We start from the raw sequence: 25,212 nt of genomic DNA on the forward strand, positions 1-25,212 counted from the left end.
TCACAAATCAGACATGATGGCTTCTCACGGCTAATTCTTCTTGTAGTTGTAATTGTTATTAATGACGATGCAGTTTTTTTTGGGTTGGTAACCTTTGGTTTCTTTGGGGATGTTTAAGTTCTCCACTGTGTGGACCAACGATGCGTTACACCTCCAAATACCTGTTACCCGATCACCTTGGCGAGATGATTGCATGCTACAACATGGGTCCATATGTGTTCCTGTTAAAGGAACCCAGATTCTACATTGTTCTAATCAAGAAATTGTCAAATAATTTGGAGCCAATTTTTATAACATTAGATGATAAAAAAAAAAATGATATTGATAGCTGGGGTCACACATCACCTGACATTCCAAATTCCTCAGGAACCTATCTTTGAACTTTCACCCCAGGTGAAAGGCAGGGGTCTCAAACTCAATTTACTTGGGGGCCACTGGAGCTCGGGTCTGGGTGAGACTGGGCCGCATCAGGTTTTCCAAAAAAAAAAACAAAAAAACACATTTATTAAAAACAAAAAAATTAAAAAAACTTCGCTTTGGTTCCAATTTTCTACAAGAAAAGCTCTGATAAAACACTCCACTTTTTATTTTTCTAGTTCTTTCAAATTATTTCCTTTAAACTTAAATAGCCAAAAACTTACCACTTCCACATGGATAGGGAGGATAACTATTAACAGTTATTTAACCTTTAACATGAACATTAATCAAACGTAATAATTTTTTCTGGGTACATGATACCATACAGCACCCATATCAAACTTGCACGGGCCGCACTAAAATTAAACTTTCATATCAAGGCGGGGGCCTCAAACTAGGGCCGCGTGTTTGAGACCCCTGCTTTAAGGGATGTCACCACCCTCAGCCATCTCTTTGTGGAGTTTGCATGTTCTCCCCGTGCATGTGTGGGTTTTCTCCGGGTACTCCGGTTTCCTCCCACATTCCAAAAACATGCTAGGTTAATTGGCGACTCCAAATTGTCCATAGGTATGAATGTGAGTGTGAATGGTTGTTTGTCTATATGTGCCCTGTGATTGGCTGGCGACCAGTCCAGGGTGTACTCAGCCTCTCGCCTGAAGAAGACTGGGATAGGCTCCAGCACCCTCCGCGACCCTCGTGAGGATAAGCGGTAGAAAATGAATGAATGAATGAAATTGTCCATAGGTATGAATGTGAGTGTGAATGGTTGTTTGTCTATACGTATGTGCCCTGTGATTGGCTGGCGACCAGTCCAGGGTGTATTCAGCCTCTCGCCCGAAGACGGCTGGGATAAGCTCCAGCACCCTCAGCGACCCTCGTGAGGATAAGCGGTAGAAAATAAATGAAATTCATATTTTAATATGAGATATATAGTGAAGTTACACATATGTGCTAAGATGTTGGATGTTTTTGTTCAGCATTTTCTGATCTTAGCATATTAACCTCCAGTTGGTTGGGTTTAGCAATCAACTGGGTGCAAAAGTGCACGTCCACCCCAGCATCCTTTAATGTTTTCTGTATGGTGGGTGGGAAATGTTTGATAGCTTAATAGACGCTGTCTGCTAAAAGACTTGCAAATCAAGGGCAGGCTTACTGACATTGTTTATAGGTATAAGGCTCAGTGGACCAAATTAAGCAAGTCCATGACTTAAGAGGATTAGATCCGATTTACGCAGCCAGCAGTTGTCTAGCAACAGGTCATCCACACTGCCTCTACGCAACATTAGCATTCAGTGGCGACTGGGATAGAACGTAACCCACCTGACAGAAATGGGGTACTGACGTCCCCGTCTGACCTCATATTTTTGGGCTGGTTTTCCTCATGTCCTTCAACTGAGCCTCAAGATAAGGTCAGTGTCCAGATTTGTCTCAGTTACAACCACCTCACCATGTCTTAATATTTCATATTTTATGATCATTTAGCTTGCTAATCTCAGGCAGATGGTCGCCATGTGAGAACATGCTGCACCACCATGGCATGTATGCTGTGGAGTGTGTTCACATGGACTTTCAAAGGGATACTGTGCACCTGCAGGTTCCTTTGGGTGAGAGTGATCTGCAGTCGTGACATAACTCATATAAACGATGCAAAAAGTAATGCTTTGTTTTGACATTTCGCATCTTAGATTTGCCCATACAATGCAGTCCGGTTTCTACCAAAGGAAAATCACACAATTGTGGAAAAAGACTGTCATCATAAACAATCTATAGGTAAGATTAATGAGGACTGTTTAGCCATGTATAAAATCTTTGGAATACAATACATACTTTGAGTCAATGCCCATTATTTTGCATGATGATGGTTTGAAGCTGTTTGACTTTTGAGATCTGTTTTTCAAATAAAGTAAAACTCCAAATTGTTACACCGTAAACACACAAAGACTACACATTTTTTCACAAAGTGATGCAAATGTAAATAATCACTTAATTTAACAAAATAAAACTAATTTTTTGCATGTTCTCTCCGTGCATGTGTGGGTTTCCTCCCACATTCCAAAAACGTGCTAGGTTAATTGGCGACTCCAAATTGTCCATAGGTATGAATGTGAGTGTGAATGGTTGTTTGTCTATATGTGCCCTGTGATTGGCTGGCAACCACTCCAGGGTGTACCGTGCCTCGAAGACAGCTGGGATAGGCTCCAGCACCCCTCACGAGGAAAAGCGGTAGAAAATGAATGAATGAAACTGATTTTTCATTTTTTTCAATAGCAAGACATGGCCCGTAACAAGGTGGCACAAATCTTGACCAAAATAAAACTAAAATAAAGCAAAAGTACTAAATTTTTGGGCTACATTTTAATATTCTGAAGTGTGATATAACTGCAAAGAATTAAAACGATCCACTTCATAACAAAATTAAATAAAATTTAAATTAAGCCCGTCTGTCACTCAAAAAAAAGATGCTCTTGAAATGCAAATTTTTCATAGCAACACTAAAAAGACACTTTTCATGATTTGATTTACCTGTCATTGTCAGGTTCTGACAGCAAGATGGTGGCCGCCATACCGGGCTGCCCTGACCGCACTGCAACCCTTCAGAAGCGACTGACCAAAACCGAGCAAGACATCCTGTCGCTCAAAACCAGGATCGCCTGCGAGAGAGCATCATGGGAAAGGAGGTTTGCGGAGCTGCAAAGGAAACAGGAAGAGCTATGCAATCATGTGTGTACCATTTGTTTGACTTGTTTATCATCATGACTGATGACCATATATGTTGTTATGTCCCTCAGGTCATCTTTGACACAGGAGCACTGATGAGAGTACAACCAATAGTGGACAATGGAGACATATTGGACGAGTCTTCCAGCAAATGCAAGTGCAAATATGGCACTCCTTTACTGTCCGATCAGGTCCATTTGTCACTATCATTGGTGTGTCTTCTCAATTTAGCCTTCAATGTCTCTCGGCTGATGCTCCATGACAGAGGGTCTGATGTTACATCGCAGGGAAGCCACTTATATTTGTCAACAGCATCAAGCGCCACCTCATCCTGTTCTTCAGCATCAAGGTTCGTGACACATTCAGTGAGTGTAGGATAAAAGTACAGTATACTGCGTTCGGAATAAGGTAGTGTTAATATTTGGTTCAGTTAAAATGAACCCTGGTGTTTACTCTGCTTAGAAATAATAACAAAAGTCAAGTAAATATCAAAGTTGTACTATATATGACCACAAAATGAGGTACTTCGGGAGTACAAACGATTGAACCATATTTTAAATGCATTTTCTGTATGATTCCAATAATTTTTTTAATTTTCTTAAGTAAAAATCATTGAATTTGCACATTTTCAAATAAAATACATGGCAGAAAAATAAGATGAGGCATCTCTTCTCAGCTTAGTGCCCAAGCCCTGTCCCATGCCTACCGACTGAGTGCACTCAAAATATAAATATAATAAATATAAATATAATATAATAAATATAATAAATATAATGTCTTTCTTAATGTAGGTGTGACATTATTTATTATTATTATTATTATTATTATATAATTATTATTTGTTATTATTTGTTATTAATTATTATTTTTATTTATTTATTATTATTATTATATAATTATTTTTAATTACACAATCAAATACAGTGACATATTATAAGAAAGGTGCTTGTCGTATTTTTCTCATTCTAAAGGGGCAGGGGCTTGCTTGAGCTGGAAAGTGCTTGTCACTGCCGTCCTTCCATAGACAGGAAAAGCCTGTTTTGGGGTTTTTTTTTGACAGCAGCTTCAGCTGAGCAGCAGCAAGTCAAATGTATTAAATATATTTACATGCTCTGCTGAAGAAATTGGTAAATTATGCTGCTAAGGTGGAAGATTATTATTATTATTATTTATTATTATTATTATATATCCAAGCTCACCAGGAGATGATCAGACTTTTACAACAAAGAATCTGTATTTTTTTTTTTTTTTTTCCCATGTATGTTTATTGGGTTTTTCTTTTTTTTTTTTTTTTAACACAAATATACAAAATACAAACTCAGAACATAAAACATAATATACAAACATAACATCAATACAACAAAGCAGGTTGCCAGCCCACCCACCCCCTATCCCTGTTGAGGACCTATATAAAACCTCACTTGAATCTTGAAGTGCATGTTACATTCATCTTTGAGCTTGATTTGTATTTACCAGATATTTAACAAAAGGTTGCCACGATGTTTCAAAATGTTGAAGTCTGTCTTTCAAGATATACCTTATACCTAAGTGCATAACTATGAAGATGAGTTGCCTCCGAAGATTTGCACCTGTCACAGACAGGCGAGACATCTGGGTATATATTATGTAGTTTTACCTTTGAGAAATGGAGCATGTATATAATTTTAAATTGAATAAGGCAATGTCTGGCATTATGCGAGCATGTATTAATTTTTTCAAGTGCACTATCCCAGAGATCATCTGTAATCGATTCGCCAAGTTCTTTTTCCCATTTATGCTTATGTATATGAGCTGGAGAGGGAGTCATTGACAGGAGGGCTTTGTAGATGCGTGTTATCAATTTTGGTTCATCTATTGTCAATTTCAGGCAATCATTTATTAATGTTTTTGACTCATTCCGAAAGTCCTCCATATGTTTACGTATGTAATCCCTAATTTGCAGATACTGAAAGAAAGAATTATTTTCCAATCCAAATTTATGCTGTAGTTGAGAGAATGAGGCAAAGATACCCTGTATATATAGATCTCCAACACATTTTATACCTTTCTGACTCCATTTAGCAAAGCTTCCTCCTAGACCAGATGGGGCAAAAGTGGGATTTCTATCTATGGGTAGAGCAGGGGATATAGAATTGAGGTTATAACTGGTTTTAATTTGTTTCCAAATGCGAATCATGCTGTGGATAAGGGGGTTATTGTTGTACAATGATCTACTGATCGGGGTTGGTGCTAAAAGAATTGCGGCTAGTGAATGTGGATGGCAGTCTCCCTGTTCCATCATTAGCCAATTGGGTGGGGATTCCGTGGTGTTTAGACAAACAATAAAATTCTTGAGTGTTGAGGCCCAGTAATAAAACAGAAAATTTGGGAGAGCTAATCCTCCTTCAGATTTCAGTCTGTAGAGATATTTCCTACCGATTCTAGGAGATTTATGTCCCCACAAAAAGGGTGTAATTATGGAGTCTAATTGTTTAAAAAAAGATTTTTTAAGGAATATTGGAATGTTTTGGAACAGGTATAATATCTGTGGGAGAAAGACCATCTTGATTGCATTTATTCTTCCGATCATTGAGATTGGAAGTGCATCCCAAAAGAGCAATCTAGAGCGCAGACTCTCAATTAAGGGCGGAAAGTTCTCTTGGAAGAGAGAGGTGTGTTCTCTTGTCACCTCGATCCCCAAGTAGGTGAATTTATCTAGGGAGATTTTGAATGGGAGATTAGACAGGGACGTCAGAACATCTGTACGAGCCGGCATTAAAACGCTTTTTGTCCAGTTGATCCGATATCCTGCAAAAGTACCAAACAGATTAATTTTATCTAGGAGTATTGGAATAGATTCCTGAGGATGAGTTAAGTAAAGAAGGATATCGTCCGCATATAGTGATATTTTACTAGTTGTTTCTTTAACTGTGTATCCATGTATCCGAGCATCGAGCCTAATGCTTTGCGCTAGTGGTTCAATAGCAAGGGCGAAGATTAGGGGGGAGAGGGGGCAACCCTGTCTCGTCCCCCTATGCAACTTAAATGAGGAGGATAATGTTTTATTAGTTAGGATTTGTGCTGTAGGACTTTTATAAATCAGATTAATCAGTGACAAGAATCTATCTCCGAGATTAAATCTCCTGAGAACTTCGAATAGATATTGCCATTCAATCTGGTCAAAAGCCTTTTCGGCATCTAGCGAAATAACGACTAGGTCAGTGTGTGGTAGTCTCTCTGTATAAAGGATATTAAACAGGCGTCTCAAATTGAAAGTGGAGTGTCTGTTTGGTATGAAACCCGTTTGGTCTGGGTGGATTAACCTCCCCAGCAGGGGGCCTAGTCTGTTTGCTAGTATTTTGGCAAATAACTTCCCGTCCACATTTAAGAGTGAAATAGGGCGATAAGCACCAACCTCATGAGGGTCTTTTCCCTTTTTATGAATTACGGTGATTACAGCTTCAGTTTGTGTTGGAGGCAAATCACCGCTTTCTTGAGCATGTTGGAATACTTTTAATAAGTAAGGGGACAGCTTTTCCTTATATGTTTTATATAATTCTCCAGGGAGGCCATCAGGACCTGGTGTTTTATTACTTTTTAATGAGGCAATAGCAGTTTGGACCTCTTTGATTGTAAGTTCTGCGTTCAAAGATTCACAATCTTTAGCTGTCAACCTCGGCAGCTCACATTCGTCTAAAAATGTATTCATGATTTCAGATTCTGACGCGGATTTAGAAGTGTACAAATCAGTATAAAAGTCAAGAAACCTGTTATTAATATCTTTGGGTTTTGTAAGGATAGTGTTGTCACAGGCCTTTACTTTATGAATTGTCCTATCACTTTCCATTTTCCGGAGTTGCCGAGCTAATAATTTATGTGGTTTATCACCAAATTCAAAAAACCTTTGTCTAGTGTACAGGAATGCTTTGCTTACTTTCACAGACATAATTTGATTATATTCATACTTTAATGTTGTTATTTTTCTGTGTAATGATGCAGATGGAGAACGCGCATTTTCCTGGTCCAACGTTTTGATCTGTTCTTCTAGATCTTTTACTTTGGATATGTTTTCTTTTCTCCTTGAAGCTTCAAATGAAATTATGCTACCTCTAATATAGGCTTTAAATGCCTCCCACAGAATAGAGGGAGATGTCTCTGGGAGATCATTCATCTCAAAGTACAATGAAACTTGGTCCTTTAAGTACTCTCGGAATTTTTTATCTGTAAGCAAATAAGGATTCAGCCTCCAAGAAGTGTGTGGCTTATCCATATGGTCTAAGCAGACTGAGAAGGAGAATGGACTGTGATCTGAGATCACAATGCTGTGATACCGAGCATCCACTGTATAAGGTGCCAGTTTGGCATCGACCAGAAAGTAGTCTATTCTACTATAAGAATTATGCACTGATGAGTAGAAAGAAAAATCCCGGCCTGAGGGGTTCATCATCCTCCAAATATCTAGAATATTAGTATTAATTATATATGTGTTTAGGAATTCACTTGAAGCATTTTTGGGAGACTTTTTTGTTGAGGATCTGTCTAGATATGTATCTAAAACGGTGTTAAAATCTCCTCCAATTATAAGATTAGTCTGTGAAATATCTGGTATCAATGCAAAGACTTTCTGAAAGAATATCGGGTTATCTATGTTAGGCGCGTATATATTTACCAGAGTGAATGGGGTATTCCGAATCTCTCCAATCACTATAACATAGCGTCCCTCTCTATCAGTTATTGTTTTTTTCTGCACAAAGGGTGTGCCTTTCCTAATTACGATTGCTGTCCCCCTTGCTTTGGAAGAAAAAGTCGAATGGTAAATCTCGCCTATCCACTTTGCTCTGAGTCTGCCGTGTGATTTATTATTCAAATGGGTCTCCTGTAAAAACACAATATCCGAGGTCAGTGTTTTCAGATGAGACAGAACCTTCCCTCTTTTAACTGGGTTATTAACTCCCCGTACATTCCAGCTGCAAAAGGTAAGGGTCTTTTTACCCTTAGTATTGTCATTCATGTCACTCCTATCAGTAAACTTTTTTCAGAAAGTAGGTCCTCTTGCCCTTCCCAAGCTACTATCCCTCCCCAGGTCAACCTGAACACCATATTAACAACAAAAACAAAAGAAACTACTCTAGCCAATTCGAAATGAATGGCGCGAGTCTTCTTAGGGAAGTTAAAACAGAAAAAACTAATAACTAAAGTTACTTCCACATCTATTGGTGGCCTGTTAATAACTTAAAATGCTCTGCCAGCTCTGAAACTTAGTAGAAATAATAATAAATGCAGTTAAACATATGAAAGGGAGCCAGCAATAACACCAGGATACATTCTTGCTATACATGCCTGAGGATATCTAGTGCAGCACAGTAGACCAAGTCTTTCATCTTTGCACACAGTGCTTCTTCTTACCATCATGTAGTGAAACATCAGCAATGCTTGTGTGCATGTTTATCTTGAGTCATTTTCTCCCGGCATCAGGTACCGTGCTAATGTCAGCTATCAAAGCTAACTAAGGTATTCCTGAGGCCCACGATTTATCTGTCCTCCGCAGCAGCCGATGGCCCTGGTCCGGACAGACTCTCCGCGTATCCTTCAGCTTTTTTAGGGTCAATGTAGGAAGTCTGTGTGCCGTTGTATGTGACCAGGAGTCGTGCAGGATATAGCAGGCCATACCTGACGCCGGGCTTGTCGCGTAGTAGCTCCCTGGCTCGATTGAACAGCGCCCTCCGCTTAGCCACGGTGGGCGGATAGTCGGGGAATATTTGGATCTTCTTGCCTTGGAAATGAAGTTGTTTCGCCGTTCTAGCTCTCCGTAGGATGTCCTCAAGCTCATGAAAATAGTGTAGCCTCAGGATGAAGGGTCTAGGCGGCTCTCGTGGGTCGGCGTTTCTCCGGAGGGCCCGGTGTGCTCGATCGATGAGTGGTTTCTCATCCAGACCTAGCATGTCTTTTAGCATCCCGGCTACGAAGTCTCGAGGCCTGGATCCTTCGCCCCCTTCGGGAACCCCGACAATTCTGATGTTGTGCCTTCGAGACCTGCTTTCCAAGTCCTCACATTTTCCAGCTAGTTTCCCCATCTCAGAATTGAGTCGTGTTACCTGGCGCTGGAGATTAGTGATATCGTCGGAGTGGAGCGTAGCCGCCTTCTCCAGCTCCTTAACAGTCCTCTCGCGGGAGGCCGCAGCTCTTTCCAGTGTTGTGATGGACGCGTGGTTTTCCTTTTTAATCGTAGCCAGTTCCTCCCTGACTTCGGCGTAGACAACTTGTATACGTGCCTCTATAGAGGCACATATATCGCTTTTAATCTGTGCGACTTCATTCCGCAGGCTAGCGATAGCGGCTAGTATTGCACGGTTGGATGGGTCCGCCTCGTCACCCCCACTCTCAGGCGGAGGCGTATCACTCGGGTCCCAGGGCTGGTCGGGGCCTGGTTCTTGGTGGTCGTTCTTCTTATTTTTTCCCTTTTTAGACATATTTTCCTCTCTTGGTCGATGTGCTGCACTCGTATATGTTTTACTGCGTGGCTCTGAGGATTTTACGAGTGGATTTACCACATTTTAGTGTGTCATTAAGAACAAAGTTAACAGAGCTCTCGCAAACACGTCTTATTCCGCCATTGCTCCACAGCGCCCCCCCAAAGAATCTGTATTAATATTAAAATAAAACTCCAAAGGAGTTTGTTGGTGAGTTTGAGAATCATCAATTTTAATTTAATATAATAATGTGATATAATATGATAATAATAATAATAATGATATAATCATCAATTCATTCAGCAGAGAATGACAAATTTATGGAATTCATTTGATTTTCTGCTAGCTCTGGCTAGCTAACTCTGGCTTTTCCTCTGTGGAAGAACATCCGTTACAAGCCCCTTCCAGCTCACGGATGCCAACACCATCAGGATGATGGAAGTATTGCAAGTGATTTCTGTGTTTTATTCTCTGATTAACAAGAATAATGACATCACATTTACAGACAAGCTGACTAAACGTGATTGAACCCACGGTAGCCTCACCTTAGGATGAAAACATGTTTATTATATTACATGACGACCGTGCTTACCTCTCCCCACTCCAAGTGTAAGATCAGGAAGATCTTTAGGACCGCACCGAGTTTTCGTCCCCCACTCTCCCATGGATCTGCAGTTGGGTCACCGTGTCAGAATTATGCTGCCTTCAGGGCGAATCAGCACAGGTAGCGTTCGCTTCCTGGGTCACCTGCAGGGGGAGTCAGAACTCCACATCGGGGTGGAGCTGCAGGCACCCGATCACGGCGTGCGGGACGGCCACCATAAGGGACACTGCTACTTTGACTGGTAAGGTGGTGCATGGTTAGTGCAAAGTTACTGTTCTTACAAGAGATATTCCATCCAATTTTCATTCATTTGGACTGCAAAATGAGTTAAGGAGGCATTTTAAATAAACCTATGACATTCAGTTCAGGTTTCTCTCTGTATTCTGTGCAGCAAACCCGGCCATGGTGCCTTTGTACCTTTCCACAAGCTACTGATGGCCTGGGAATGACACTGAAACAGCGCGTGGAGACACCCTGGACAGAGCAGTATTGATTTATTTGAAAAGCAATACAGCTTGGATTTAAATCAATCATCAACCTTGCAGTTTTTGCAATTAAAAACTACAAATTCTCATAGAATAAGAAGTTGCAAAAGGAATTGTGTGAAGCTTTGAATCTTCGCATCTTAAAAAAACGCTCTTTTTTTTGCCTTGAATAACATATTTAAGATTGTAGTCTGAAGGTGTTTCTGAGTTATTTCAAAGGCAACATTATTGAATTGAATTATTTATATGTATTTATTATCACAACATTTCCCTCTGCTGTATGTATATTGTGTAATTCACAGCCAAATAGACCTATGTTTTACTAACCAAAAAGTCCCATGAGCAACTGAAGCATCATATTGGTTACACATTCATTCATTAAATATAGAAATGTCATATATATTTGCATACTGTAAATGTGTCAATTAATGCCTGTATCCTATTAACCGCTGAGTCTCCTAGTCTACAAAAGCAAAGAAAGCAAATGAATTGGCCCCACAAGATGGAAGTATCTGCATTTTTAGAATCTGGTACCTTTATCTACCTCTATATGCGCTTTTAAAATGTTGTTGGTGTGGAAAATTATGCTTGTTACACCTGCTGTACTGTTGTTTACTGTTGACAATGAACTCATCAGCTGGAGAAGCAATTTGCTCCTTACCGAGATTACAACATTGGCTCTGCTGTTGCTGTGTTGTGTAATATACTTGGTAATGAATGACAATATGGTCAAAAAGTGCAACGGTTTTCCTTTCATTTATCTCATGCACTCTGAATCGTTATTAAGGTTTTGAACAATTATTAGCTATATACAGTATTTTGTAGAAAACTGTATGTGAGTTTTCACATTCAACAGGCTCTCTCTAATCTCACCCTCTTTGCGGTTTGGGTCAATAAACACCCTGGCTATAATTACAACATTAACGCTCTACAGTCATCAGTGATTTGCTGAGGCTTGCATCAGATCGGTAGGCCTCAAGTGTTTGAATCCAAATAGGTGACATGTAAATTGTTGTTTGTACAAGCCATTTAACACATTTCTGTTAGCAGTGCATTTCACATAGGGCCCTGTTTCCTTTTATATTCACTGTAAACACTATTATAACAACAGGATGATCTGCTGGATTACACCAATAAATTCACACATATTGCACAACTGTGGCAAAAATATGAAAAGATAATGACATGATAGTGATAATGAAAATACCTAAAACACAGGGCATTGTTTCATCATCATTGCAAAGTCAATGTAATTTCATTTCTCTTTTAGAACACAATAAAATACGTACAAATTAATCAATATATTACAGTAAATATTATTTTATTACCTGTGATTAGCTGGCGATCAGTCCAGGGTGTACCCCGCCTCTCGCCCAAAGACAGCTGGGATAGGCTCCAGCACCCCTCGCGACCCTCATGAGGAAAAAGCGGTAGAAAATGAATGAATGAATGAATTATTTTATTACAATTCTGTAGCTATTAATTAGAAAATTAATTGGAAAATTAGTTTTTTAATGTTTAATGGGAGCTGCAATTTCTCCTACTTTTTTGACGGTCATTGAACGATATTTGACCCCCTTTTCTTGCACCTCATATTTGCTCCCAAATCCTGATACTATGTGGGAATTCATAAAGGTAAGATTTAATGACTTTGGGTGCTATAATGAATAATTGTGGTAGTTCAATGCTTAATCACTAATGCTAGTACAACAACTGGGTTCGAATCTCCGCATGGGCATGTCTGTGTGGAGTTTGCATGTTTTCCCCGTGTGTGCGTACGTTTTCTCCGGGTACTCCGTTTTTTTTCCCACATTCCAAAAACATGCATGTTAGGATGAGCGGATGGATGGAATTCAGTATCTTGACTTAATTGATTTTAGAATATTTTCAGAGGTCAAATGCTGTCAAATGCTATCAACGGTACTGTGGCCCTTGGGACACACCTGCTATAGAAGTTTATTTAAAAAAAATACCTGTAGTAATGGAGGTTAATTGGGCGTAGTACTGGTCAGCAATCACTCCAGGGTGCCGGGTGAGGACAGCATTTGTGTCCAGGTGAGCTCAGTAGTAAGGAGGGATTGTCCACATCCAGATTGATGTCTTCTTTTATTTATTTGTAGCCACGTGACCCATCACAGGTAAGTGGGTGTGCATGAGGTATGTGTATATGAATGTGTGTATGTGTGTATACCTGTATGTGCATCAGAGGATTGTGGTCTTCTATGAGGGAACAAGCACACAAGACAATATTAGTGAGCATAAACACGTATGAGCCTATAAAGTGGCTCATTGAAACTAAACATAAGCACAAGGCCTACTAAAATACACATTAGTTAGCAACATGTGCACAATTGAACACCGACACATCTCGTGGCGATGCTAACAAGGCTAACTAGCTAGGCAGTTAGCAACCAACTTGTACATGACACTATACAACACAATAATATGGATCAAACGGCGTCTAACATGAAAAACAAGTGAGAATAAAAGTTACTTACGTTTATAGACGCACACAACTATTAGCATAAACCCAAAGTCCGTGTGGATACATCGACTCCAGAAGCTGAAGTGAAACGAAGCGAAGTGACACATTCAGGTACCCGACCAGCGTAGTAATTCTGAGTATCGTTTGTATACATGTCAACTTGAACTAAACCAGAACGGAATAGCTATCACATATACATAGTAGTAATTTGGTTTACAATGAGGAGATCCGCTGTTTGAATGATGGATCAGTAGGCTGTGGTTTTGAGCTGGGATCAAGAAGTGACCTGCAGAGTCCATGATACCAGGGTGTGAGCAGCAACTGCAAGACTGTGTGGCCCTGTGGGATTGTAGTACTGGCTTTCATAGGAGCCAAGGCATTCAAAAGAGGCGCTGGCAGGGTAATGATTGGGTATGAAGTGCAACCCAGAACACTTCTTATTGGAGGTTGGTATGTGGTTTGGACTGCTTCTTGGACCTCTCAAGTACAAGACTTTGTTTTTAGTAACCCCAGCGCGATGTGAAGACCTCTGTTGGTCTAATTTGGGCTCCATGTCTTCCTCTTTCCTGTGCATTCTAAAGATATACAAACAGATAAAAAGACTGTGATGGGATGCACATAAAATGCCTACAAAGACCGCTATTGAAACACCACCAACAAGATTTTATATAATTACATGCTGTGACCAAATAGTAACAGGTACATTAATCAAATCATGTAATACTTACAGTATTTTGTCGTATTTTGGTCCTTCTAAGTATGATTGGACCTGAAAAATGGGCAAAAATCGACCAGTCGGAAAGGTGGGATTTTTTGCCTTCTTTAGGTCCTACCGGGACCCCTGATTAATGTGTGGTGGGTTTTGCCCACTTTCGGGACCGGAAAAATGTCATTTTGGTACCTCAAAAAAAGAGAATTCGCGACAGCCGCGGACCTGAAAAACGGGAGAAAATAGAACTGTTAGAAAAGTGGGATTTTTTGCCTTCTTTAGGTCCTGCTGGGACCCCTGATTATTGTGTGGTGGGTTTTGTCCACTTCCCGGACCAGGAAGGTGTCATTTAAACAACTCAAACAAGCACGAAAAATTGACAGCTGCGGACCTGAAAAACGGGCGAAAAAACGAAGCGTCAGAAAAGTGGGATTTTTTGCCTTCATTAGGTCCTACCGAGACCCCTGATTAATGTGTGGTGGGTTTTGTCCACTTCCCGGACCAAGAAGGTGTCATTTAAACAACTCAAACAAAGGCAAAAAATCGACAGCCGCGACCTGAAAAACGGGCAAAAAACGAAGCGTCAGAAAAGTGGGATTTTTTTGCCTTCTTTAGGCCCTGCCGGGACCCCTGATTAATGTGTGGTGGGTTTTGTCCACTTCCCGGACCAGGAAGGTGTCATTTAAACAACTCAAACAAAGGCGAAAAATCGACAGACGCGGACCTGAAAAACAGGCAAAAAAACGAAGCGTCAGAAAAGTGGGATTTTTTGCCTTCTTTAGGTCCGACCGAGGCCCCTGATTAATGTGTGGTGGGATTTGTCCACCTCCCGGACCAGAAAAGTGTTGTTTTGGCACCTCAAAAAAGGAGAATTCACGACAGCCGTGGACCTGAAAAACGGGCAAAAATCAAACAGTTGTTCGATTTTAAATTGTTGTTTAAACACATTGAAGGTGAAAATGTGTGATCATCCTATTAAAACAACAAAGGAACAACTAACGACATTGAATCCTTCTTCTCTTAATGACACAAGAGAGGTTGTCAGCAACAACAAACGTGCAAATGTTTAACAAATATTTTTTCAACAGGAAATTGAATAAAATATCTATTCTTATTCATTGTTAATCCATTTTAAAACGTTAGCTTCTACTCAGGCAACTCAAATTGCACATTGGTGTGGATTGTATCCGTCTCCCGTCCAAAGCCTTCTGTGACCGCACCAAACACCACATTCACCACCCCGAAGATGATACTGCCCCCCACAATGAACACACTGAAAACCCCACTTCCACTTCTCCATGCCAGCTTTCCCAGCCCCCCACCCACGGCCGCAGCCTGATCCCCCATTTCCATCGCCACTGTTCCTACGTAGTCCCCGCTCTGCTCCAGCAGACGCCCTCCGAAAAACCTGGTCACCCACCAGGTGTTATCCAGGGCATCGCCAAAGATCCCCAGTGTGTCACCAGCCAGCGTCCCCATGCCCGTGACACCCGTGTAGCAGCAGTTGAGGAGCTCCCCCAGCATGGAGGAGATACAGTGGTAGAGGCCATAGACGCAACTCTTGCCCATCCCAAACAGGTTTTCTACAGTCCAGTGCATCCAAGAAAAGAGGTCAGAGGTCAGGAGGTAGAAGAGGGAGACCGTATCTCCTGGGAGAGCCGAGAGAACTCCAAGGTCTTCCTGAAGAACATAAGTCACCTGGATAATGACAGCATTTTAATTTTTTTTTAATTATACATATAAATATTATAAACATAAATACAATACAATATAATACAATATATAAATAAAAATTGAGTAATATGAAATAGGCCAGAAATGTGCTATAAAAATAAATATAATAAATAAAATAAATAACACAATAAAATACATAACACAGCATTTATCAATGTTTATAATAAAATACACAGCACTTTAAAAATGTTTTTAAATTATACATATATAAATATAATAAATATAATATAATAAATATAATAAATATATAAATAAAAATTGAGTGATATGAAAGTAGGCCAGTAATGTGCTATAAAAATAAATATAATAAATAAAGTAAATAATAACATTTATGAATGTAATTACTTAAAATTAGATGAGGATATAATTACATAATGTACTTGTTAAAAATCATAAAAATAAGCCAGGTTATCTGAGTAAAAATGGACTGAAAAAAAAACTAAAATGCTCTCATTCACCTGTCCAGGAAACTGTGTGATTCTGGAGAAGACGGGCCAAAGTGGAGCTTTGAGGATGGTCAAAGTGGTGGAGATGATGGACATCACAATGCTGCTGGAATTTGCATCTTTCTGCTCAGCGCCTGCCTCATCATAATGTGTCAAAACTGCCTCTTCTCCCGTATTTGTCGTTTCTCCACTGCTACGTTCTGATGTGTGTGCAGATTCCTCTGCGTCATTTGCCTCGGAGTCCCGCTTGTCCAATGTTCGATCTTGACTTGTGGAGTGTACTTCCGTAGAATCTGCAGTCGACTCCTCTGTGTTTTCGGTTTCTGCCTCAGTGGGAAGCCTCATTGTGACACCTCCAGACTCCACATCTGCTCCATCACAGCCTCCAGAGAACAGCTCCTCCACTCCCAGCAGCTCCTGCAGTTCCTTCATGCTCACCTGCCGTTGACCTTCATCATCTGTGGCACTGATCAACCCCACACTGAAACTGCCTTTCCCTCCCGGGACTGAGCAACACATGGCAGACCACAGCGGCGGGGCCTGACACCCCTCAGTGGCGGTCAGGATGTAGAGATCCCCGCTTAAAGAATAGCATTGTGGAGAGATAGTGGAGTGGACCAGTGTGGAGACAGCTGAGTCCCAGTGTTGGAGGGGGGAGTCTTCAGATGACGATGCATCATTGCCTCCTTTGAGAAGGGCTGGAATGAACACTCCATCTTCTTTAAGTGCCTGTGTGACACAAAAACAACCGTTTACATGTAATGAAAGAGGTTTCTATTTATTTGAGGAATTGAAAATAAAGTACAAAATAATCTGGCATGTCTGGCAAGTATTACATTACCTAAATATCCATTTCCTATGTCACAGTAAATCCCACATATTGTCAAACAACCATTCACACTCACATTCATACCTATGGACAATTTGGAGTCGCCAATTAACCTAGCATGTTTTTGGAATGTGGGAGGAAACCGGAGTACACGGAGAAAACCCACGCATGCACAGGGAGAACATGCAAACTCCACACAGAGATGGCTTAGGGTGGAATTGAACTCAGGTCTCCTAGCTGCGAGGCCTGCGTGCTAACCGTTCCCCCGCCGTGCAGCCTAGTTTTTAAAGTTATGCCAATTATTTTTCATTCCATGTAGTGTATCGCCCTTACCACAAGCTCCTCCCCCTCCCGTCCTGGCGTCTCTGTCCATCCGTGGCTGAGATGCAGGGCCGAGCCGACAGCTGTGTCACAGCCGGGCCTGTGGAGAGTGGCGAAGTCAAAGCCGTGGGGTAATCTGTGACACCGAGGGTGCAGCAGCGGCGTTCTCTCAGAACCATCTATGGGAGGCGTCTGTCTGTAGAAGCTGTGACTGCAGAGGCTGAAGTCTGCTTCCTCTGTGTTGTCTTCAGCTGTCAGTGACAGGCCCCAGCCTTGCACTGGGCCTAGCAAGGCCAGGGCCCACACAGCAGCAGCTGCAGCAGCCGTCAGCATAGTGGTGGTGGTGGTGGTGGTGAGCTCAGCAAATCTGCCCACTCTGTCTCACAAAGCCATGCAGAGTGAGAAGGCAATAACTGATTCCTTCCTGTATTCCTCACGCTCTTCTCGCTCCCAAAACCATGTTGTAAGTCACGACTACAGGCTCAATCTTGCTTTCATTGAACGTCTCACTCCCCTCTATGTCAGTTCCATCTGCTGACTCTCCCTTTTTTTTTACTTTGTCCCACCCTCTTCATCATCTCCATGGTGACACCTTTAATGTAGTGCACACACTAAGTTCACACCCTCCAAAAGCTGCCGGTTACCTGAAAGTCCGCATTCCCAAACAATAGTCGCCCAATTGCTGTTCATTTCTTTGGTAAGTCACGTTCTTGGAGGTGTCGACTACGGAACAAGTCAAACAGGTGCCTAAACTACACCACATGTAACAGAAATTGCCTTAATAGCTGTAATCCTGCAGATTGGAAGACAAAACACAGCATTTTATGAAGCACAGTGCATGAATATTATAAACACGCTAGTTAGGACATGATGTTGCAAACACAGCAAAACCTCATTACCCCCCTTGTGCATGTGTCAGCTTTCAGTATTCAGGGCCTCTCTCTCTAGTTAGAAGTGGAATCCAGCCAGACTGCCTTCATATTGCTTAAGAGCGAGGGCAAACACGAGCCAAGTGCACCTCCCCTGGGCTTCTGTCAAGAACTTGATCAAGATTGCTTCTTTGGGTTGCAGAGTAAAACATTAAATCACAGTTTTACAGGAATGTACACACAGGCTGCAACACAGTAGAGAATGAGCTGCAGGCTGTGATTGTGTAGGTGTGGCACAAAAATGCATGACATTGTGACACTTTCACTTGAATAAATAGTGACATAAGACCATTTGATAGGAACAAATTTTTTTTTTAACTTATGAGATGTACAGTTGACTGGTGTCAACATTGTAAACAATTGAAGCTGACAGACTAATATATTAATTCACATATGGAGAAGCTCATTCATTCATTTTCTACTGTTTATCTTCACGAGGGTCGCGGGGGTGCTGGAGCCTATCCCAGCTGTCTTCGGGCGAGAGGCAGAGTACACCCTGGACTGGTTGCCAGCCAATCACAGGGTACATATTAGACAAACAACCATTCACACTCACTATGGAGAGGCTATTTATTCAATTTTATTTTAAATCATCTATCAAATGACCTCAATGTAAATTGTGCTTTCTGATAATTGTTTTATCACACGATGCAAATAAGTTATGTTTTTATGGTGTTTCAAAGTGATGCTGCATTTCGGCAAAGATACCACAAGGGGGAGCACTAACTAAACAGGACAAAATTATTTGCTTATTTTTAAATGGTCAAACTTAAATACGGCAGATTTCCACTAAAATATAACATGTTTTCCATTATGGATTAACCTGCAATTTGAAATTTTTGCCATCAACTTCCATAAACGTACATAGGCTCAATAGCAGTGACCTCTGACCTCTCATAAATCACCACATACACATTGCTGTAGGTGTCAAGGCCATTATGTCTAAACCCTTTTGACCACATGGTGTTTTTCCACATTCAGCAATTCAGTCCAATCCAGTCCGTCCTCTCCTTATGCAATATATACACACACACACACACAAACACACACATAGTCAATCTCACTCATTAGGGATATCAATGACTAGCTCTGCCTCGTCTCCTTCGCCTCTGTCTTCATCTCCTCTGTCGCTGTCGGCATCGCTGTCTCCCTCCTCGTCGGCAGCGTCTCCGCTGAGCATCTGTCTAGGTACCCAGCTGAAAGGCCCGCTGGCCGCCGAAGCAGCAGTTGCCGCCGCCGGCCCCGATTGGTAATTAGCTGCCATTGGTGTGACGACCTAACAGGCGGTCGGAAAGAACAAAATGTGTGAGACTCATGAATGTGAGACTCATGAATGACATACGATGCTTGAAGGAGGGGATGAATGAATGCTATACACAGAATGAATCACAAAGATACTGATGGCCACAACAAAAAACATGAATTCATAATAAATAAAATTTGATGTAGGAATTACTTTTTTTGTCATTGTGAATGTTTTCTGCAGCCCGATTTGGCACTGCAAACAGATCGGTACCAGGCCACGGCTTGTGGTAGGGGATCTCTAATATAGAGGGTCTAGTACTTGCATTTCTGCTGTAAGTTCTTAAAAACAACAGCATGCTGCTGTTATGTAAGTTTAACAATTGAGTTGCATATATGCTGGTATATATGAACTGCACCGTTCCAGTATTGTATAGTATTTGCCCCATTTCTTCCCCATCTCACCTTCCCCGTAGTGTCTTTCTTGCCTTTGGGCACCTTTGTTTTCCTCTCTTTCTTCACTTGTTCAGCTTGTGGAGCCAAATACTCTGGTGGGAAGGGCATCTGCCACCAGTGTAAGCCGCCCCGTATGAGCACACATGCACACAATGGGAACGGATCACATGAAACATGCAAAAAAATAAAAATAAAGGGACCAAAAATGAATAATGCAACAAATGATATTGAATAGACACATAAATTAAGTTATAGTAATGATAAATAAGAAAAAAATAGGATGCGGTGACTGGATAAGAGGGAAAAGTGTACACTCACAGTGTTGAGGTAAGGTCCTGAGCCTGAGGACTGCAAGGGGTGAACACCTGAACGGGACAGCAGGGAGAGATGAGGCATCGAAGATGATGACGGTAGACACATCCCCGAGCTACTTCTTCGCCTGAAAAAAATAAAACACAAAGCAAAAATCAAAACCACATTAGAGTATCATTCAACAAGCATCAACTGATTAACTCTGTTGGGCTTTTTTTAGCTGGTTTAGATTCTTTTTACACTTGAATGGCACTTAAAATGTTACTAAAAACACAACAGTTTGATTGTAAAATTGACTACAGGAAGTGTATTCTCAAGACTTACTTCTTTGGGCCTTCTCGTTCTCTGTCCCTCTCCCTAAGCACTTCTCCCTCGCTGTTTTCCGAAGAAACAGTTGCATCTGAATCTAAACAATAGGACAACAATCATGAAAACACAGTAGCAGAGAGCTCAACAATTTGCTGGTTGCCATGACTACCTGAGGAGTCTTCATCTACCCTCTCATAGTGCAGCAGTCGGTCAAGAAGGAAGCTGAAACGCACCGACAACTGTGTTATTAAACATAAGCAAATCAAATAAACCCTGGCCATTTTGTTACCTTTTGTCTCTGGAAACTTTGAGGAGCTTTCTCTGTGCCCTCCTCAGTTCCTCTTGAAAGCATTCATGTTCCTAAAAATGGAAGAACTTAAAAGTCATACTCAGTAGGAAAACACATATAAGAAAACTGTGATTTCGTTACGTACATAAACGAGAAATTTCAACTTCCGTTTGAGATTTCTGTACTTCCGCTTGTAGTCGACTTCCACGTCCGGTTGACCGTTCATTTCTGAAACACATCACAAAATTTAAAAGCGAAATCTCAAGACGCGAGAAAACTTCAGATTCAATTGATATATTTGTACTCATTTAATGAACACTTGGTATTTCATTAACATTTACGTTAGCAGCCTGAGAAACACAAACTAGGCTAAGCTAGCTGAACACGTTAGCTTTTGTTGCTAGCTCCCCCAAAACATCCCAAAATCTCTACATGCATCCCATAATCTCTAAAAAGGCGCTCTGTGTTTGTTTCGAAAACTACGCTATCGTAAATTCAACTACAATACAACATATTATTAAGAAAGAAACCAAAACATCTTGATACCTCTTCCTTGAGTCTGTCTTATCGACATGTTGTTGTGTTTCCGCCGTGTGCGTCATTACGTCACGTTACGTCATGGATGAGCGAAGTGGGCGTGTCTTCCCATATGGACCCAATATTGGATACATGCATTATGCGCAACCATATAAGAAATACATTTTTATTTATCCGCCTTTTGAAAAAAATAGCATCAAAATTAAAATTAAAGTTTTCAGAATATACGTATAATATTTCAATACTTATTTTAATGTCAATATTTTATTTCATTATATTTTGATAACAAAGTTTTCATCATATATAAACATAAATCTGATGAAAAAAAATTCCACTGAATTATTGTACAAATTCAAACTGTATAAGCAGATATTAAACATTGTTTTACATAATAATAGCAACATGTGATAACATAATTTTTTATTTCAGTGTTATCACAGTGTCCCTTTTATACCTGCCTCATAGTCGACTACCCATCGCATCGCATCTCTTGGCCGGACCCTGCACCATGAATTATAGATGAGAGAGATTTTTGCAGGGGTGAGTAATCCTGCTTCAGTGCACTGTTAGATCCCATGGTGTGTTCAAGGGGTGATAAGGGTACAGCTACAATAAAACTGCAATATTCTAAAATTGTAAGGCCACAAAACTAGAAGCATGGATGTTTAATATGGAGATAGACTCCAGAAATGCTGACGGAAGGTTTAGTGACAGTGGCTATTCCTCAGACAGTGCAATGTCACCAAGTGTGCACATCATGCCAAAGAGCACAGGCTCGTCGGCATGGCAACGGGCTCTTGCACACACCCATAGTGACAGTGTCATTTCTAGTACACACTAAAACCCCACAAAGATGACCTTTTCTTTTCACACGGTGTGAAATTCACACATTTGAAGAGGGAAGTGAGGACTCCGGGGTGCCATTCCCACTAAAAAAATGATGCAGTATGATTTGGGAACAGCAGTAGCACTGCACTGGCTCCAATCAATGAGGCGCCATGTAAATCTAAACATGAAACTCAGTATCTTCCCACCATCATTTCCCTGCCCTTTGTTTTCCCAAAATAGCCTCTTCTTTGTCTGCTGCCATTAATCACATGGTGCCAAACACTGAGCCAGTAATGTAAAACCCTCCAGGAAGCTGCAAGCTCACCCACCACCCCTTACTTTTAAATGGAACATTCTCTGACCTTGCTTGATGTTCTATTCGCGTTTTGCAGGCATGTAGTTGATTGGTCTAAGATGGATCCTCTTTCATTGCATGGATCCTCTTACTTTTGATATGATCCTGTGTTGTGCACGCTAGAATGTACCAAAACTACACCAACAATGTTAGCATTTCTGGATCTCCTGTTACGGTTCTGATGTAGCAATTTTGCATGATATCTTTGTAAAAAGGATAATGTCTTCATTGACCAAAATTGAATGGATTCTTGCCTACTCCTCCACAAAAAGCCTCTTTTACACAAAGATCCTATAAAATAGCTGCATTAAAACAGGAACTATATTGATTTATATGACTTTTATGCCACAACAGCAACACAACATCCGGCAATTAGATCATGTGAGAGCCAGGTGACGTCAGAAAGAGACAACAGCATGCAACATACAATTCAAAAGTCCCGGCTTCCTGGTATTTTCCACTCAAAAGGCTAAAATTCTACTTTGGAAGCCAACCTTGGTTATCTTTGTAGTGTTTACAGAATAGCAATTGAGAAATGCTGGATTTTGCATTGGTAATAAAAAATAGAGAGTAGATCAGGTAGGGTTAGAAACAGAAAAACACTTATTTATAACACTTTATTTACTTAAAGGCACACTAAACAAAGAGAGAAAGCCTCCATGGAAGATTTGTATTGTGATGACAGCTTCTTATCAGACTAAGAGATTTCTATATTTCTATTTTTGTGCAAGGTTTAAATCCTCCTTTGGGATGTTGTGATGTGAATCATGTTCAATGTACTTTTTGGAATTAGAAAATAAAAATGAAGCCGCAGGGCACAATTAGCTTCTGGGCTGGACTTTAGACATTCATTCATTTTCTCCCGCTTATCGCGTGGGGTGCCAATCACAGGGCACATATAGACAAACAACCATTCACACTCACATTCATACCTATGGACAATTTGGAGTCGCTAATTAACCTAGCATGTTTTTGGAATGTGGGAGGAAACCGGAGTACCCGGAGAAAACCCACGCATGCACGGGGAGAACATGCAAACTCCACACAGAGATGGCCGAGGGTGGAATTGAACTCGGGTTTCCTAGCTGTTAGGCCTACATGCTAACCACTCTTGCTCCACTTTGGACCTCACTGTTAAATTGATTCTTAAAAATCCCCAAAAAACTATGATTCTTGTAGTATTACAACTTTTTATCTTAAAGAAATACGACTATACAGGAAATTTACTCTCATGACATTAAAAATATTAATAAAGTGTGGCACTAAAACGTCTCTAGTTATCATATAATGAACTATCCTAGCATTATTTTGACAGACTATAATGAATGATAATAACTTTTAATTTAAAAAAAAAGGAATAAAATGTAATTACATGTTCCCAAATTCCAGCAGGCGGGATGTGTGGTCAGTGTCAGGGCTGTAGTACAAGTGTACCAAGGAGTTGTTGAGCACCAGGTCTGTTTTTCCCCATGAAGCAGGCTCACAAACTTCTGGTGCTCTGAGATGACAGGAAATGAAGCCACGCATCACACAGTTCAGCCGGGAGGCCCGTGGTTGTGAATCACATTATGCTGTTAGAGACCATCACCGCTTCCAGAAGCCATTACGAAAAGCTGAGAGTGATTAGCAGGCAAGATGACAACATAACAACAAGAGTGTAATTGTTAGGGTTAAACCCAAAACATCATCACCAACTGTTAAAGAAGACACAAAGACGTGAGATATAAGCTTGCAAGGAGAGTGTTCAGAGACTGTTCAGTAACATTCATCCGACCCACTCTGAAACAGTCTCTGCTCTCCATCCTTTTATTAAAAGTTAGGTATGCCCTATTACATAAGTCTCAACCTTCTAAAGGGAGGGGGAGCAATACAAATTGGTTGAGACTGGTTTCAACATTAAAGCATATCTTCAGAATAGATGGTTCAAAGAGACATCCTGGTACTGGGTGCCTACTGGGTGCCTCAAGGAGACATCCCGCTATTGTGTGCCTGTATAAACAAGATGAATCATACAAATGTGTGATCTATGTGTGTGCAATAGTAACTTGGATAATATAAGGCAATATAATATAATTAAATGATATATACAGCTTTATTCCAACAGTAATGGTACCATTGTGATGAGTCATCACTTTTGCTTTGCACTCACCGATGACGCGGAGACACACTTCGGGCATCTCTGATGGTGTAGCTGCCCTCATCGGCTCGTCACTGTCTTCAGGATGACATGGTGGTCACTGATGCTGAATCGACCCTGGTAGCCCTCAATGGCCACGCCCATTATTGTCCTATGAATATTGTCTCTGAACTTACCTGAGAGATATTTGCACTCCTGCGGCAACAGCATGTTATCGTGACTGCCCGCATTTATCCCCCAGCGTAACAATGTAGCAAAGGGGACCTATTATGCTCATTTTCTGCACTTTGCATTGAGTTGTGGACTCCTATAGAGCATCTACACACAATAACCTGCACAGAAAGCTTTCTAGGACTTCCATATTGTGAACCTCTCCACGGTCTGTTTAATTTACTGTACTCCACAGCCGGCTTTCCTTTGGGTATGCCCATTCCGCTAATAAGTCACACTCCCAAGCGCTCCCGAGGACTTCCAGATAGGTACGCTTTTGCTAATCGACTTCATTGCCTGAAACAACACTAGAATTTGTTGTAGTTTTTGGTTGCAAGGCGTGAAAATTAAAACATGCGTTAGGCTAAAAGTGGCTAGGAGACCCGAGTTCAATTCCATCCTCTCTGTGTA

At 40.9% G+C, this 25,212-nt stretch overlaps 3 protein-coding genes across 4 annotated transcripts; 1 reads left to right on the forward strand and 2 right to left on the reverse strand.

Moving 5' to 3' along the window:
* The first annotated feature begins 1,726 nt into the window (after window positions 1–1,726).
* LOC131105401 (uncharacterized) lies at window positions 1,727–11,858 on the forward strand. The gene is made up of 8 exons (XM_078790814.1): window positions 1,727–1,826; window positions 1,914–2,021; window positions 2,103–2,187; window positions 2,954–3,138; window positions 3,207–3,288; window positions 3,367–3,484; window positions 10,193–10,429; window positions 10,580–11,858. Exons 2-8 carry the CDS (start codon window positions 1,950–1,952, stop codon window positions 10,635–10,637), a joined length of 837 nt encoding a protein of 278 aa, XP_078646940.1. The 5' UTR covers window positions 1,727–1,826; window positions 1,914–1,949; the 3' UTR covers window positions 10,638–11,858.
* A 2,811-nt stretch (window positions 11,859–14,669) lies between these two features.
* si:ch73-54f23.2 (uncharacterized) lies at window positions 14,670–18,589 on the reverse strand. Its single transcript, XM_078790816.1, has 3 exons — window positions 17,210–18,589; window positions 16,060–16,776; window positions 14,670–15,565 (listed from the first exon to the last, which is right to left on the reverse strand). The coding sequence occupies exons 1-3, from the start codon at window positions 17,528–17,530 to the stop codon at window positions 15,014–15,016; spliced, it is 1,590 nt and encodes a 529-aa protein (XP_078646942.1). The 5' UTR covers window positions 17,531–18,589; the 3' UTR covers window positions 14,670–15,013.
* Window positions 18,590–18,785: 196 nt separating this feature from the next.
* Window positions 18,786–21,382, reverse strand: ino80e (INO80 complex subunit E). Of its 2 annotated transcripts, XM_058053197.2 has the most exons (8): window positions 21,281–21,382; window positions 20,880–20,962; window positions 20,735–20,805; window positions 20,615–20,667; window positions 20,461–20,542; window positions 20,143–20,263; window positions 19,834–19,932; window positions 18,786–19,402 (listed from the first exon to the last, which is right to left on the reverse strand). In XM_058053197.2, exons 1-8 carry the CDS (start codon window positions 21,306–21,308, stop codon window positions 19,187–19,189), a joined length of 753 nt encoding a protein of 250 aa, XP_057909180.2. In that variant the 5' UTR covers window positions 21,309–21,382; the 3' UTR covers window positions 18,786–19,186. The 2 variants fall into 2 exon arrangements, with proteins under 2 accessions (XP_057909180.2, XP_057909181.2); XM_058053198.2 differs by lacking the exon at window positions 19,834–19,932.
* Between the last annotated feature and the right edge of the window lie 3,830 nt (window positions 21,383–25,212).

This window comes from Doryrhamphus excisus, linkage group LG5, assembly GCF_037039965.1.
Source record: "Doryrhamphus excisus strain RoL-2023G ecotype Guam linkage group LG5, RoL_Dexc_Guam_v1.1, whole genome shotgun sequence".
Taxonomy (NCBI): domain Eukaryota; kingdom Metazoa; phylum Chordata; class Actinopteri; order Syngnathiformes; family Syngnathidae; genus Doryrhamphus; species Doryrhamphus excisus.

Excerpts from the sequence above, each read along its gene's own strand:
- LOC131105401 (XM_078790814.1), top strand. The coding sequence starts at position 1,950 with ATGGCATGTATGCTGTGGAGTGTGTTCACATGGACTTTCAAAGGGATA. Across the intron at positions 3,139-3,206 it reads AGGAAGAGCTATGCAATCAT|GTCATCTTTGACACAGGAGC; the intron begins GTGTGTACCATT and ends TATGTCCCTCAG. Across the intron at positions 10,430-10,579 it reads GGACACTGCTACTTTGACTG|CAAACCCGGCCATGGTGCCT; the intron begins GTAAGGTGGTGC and ends TATTCTGTGCAG.
- si:ch73-54f23.2 (XM_078790816.1), bottom strand. The coding sequence starts at position 17,530 with ATGCTGACGGCTGCTGCAGCTGCTGCTGTGTGGGCCCTGGCCTTGCTA. Across the intron at positions 16,777-17,209 it reads GGGAGGGGGAGGAGCTTGTG|GCACTTAAAGAAGATGGAGT; the intron begins GTAAGGGCGATA and ends TGTGTCACACAG. Across the intron at positions 15,566-16,059 it reads TCACACAGTTTCCTGGACAG|GTGACTTATGTTCTTCAGGA; the intron begins GTGAATGAGAGC and ends GTCATTATCCAG.
- ino80e (XM_058053197.2), bottom strand. The coding sequence starts at position 21,308 with ATGTCGATAAGACAGACTCAAGGAAGAG. Across the intron at positions 20,806-20,879 it reads AGTTGAAATTTCTCGTTTAT|GAACATGAATGCTTTCAAGA; the intron begins GTACGTAACGAA and ends TTCCATTTTTAG. Across the intron at positions 20,543-20,614 it reads GGTAGATGAAGACTCCTCAG|ATTCAGATGCAACTGTTTCT; the intron begins GTAGTCATGGCA and ends CCTATTGTTTAG.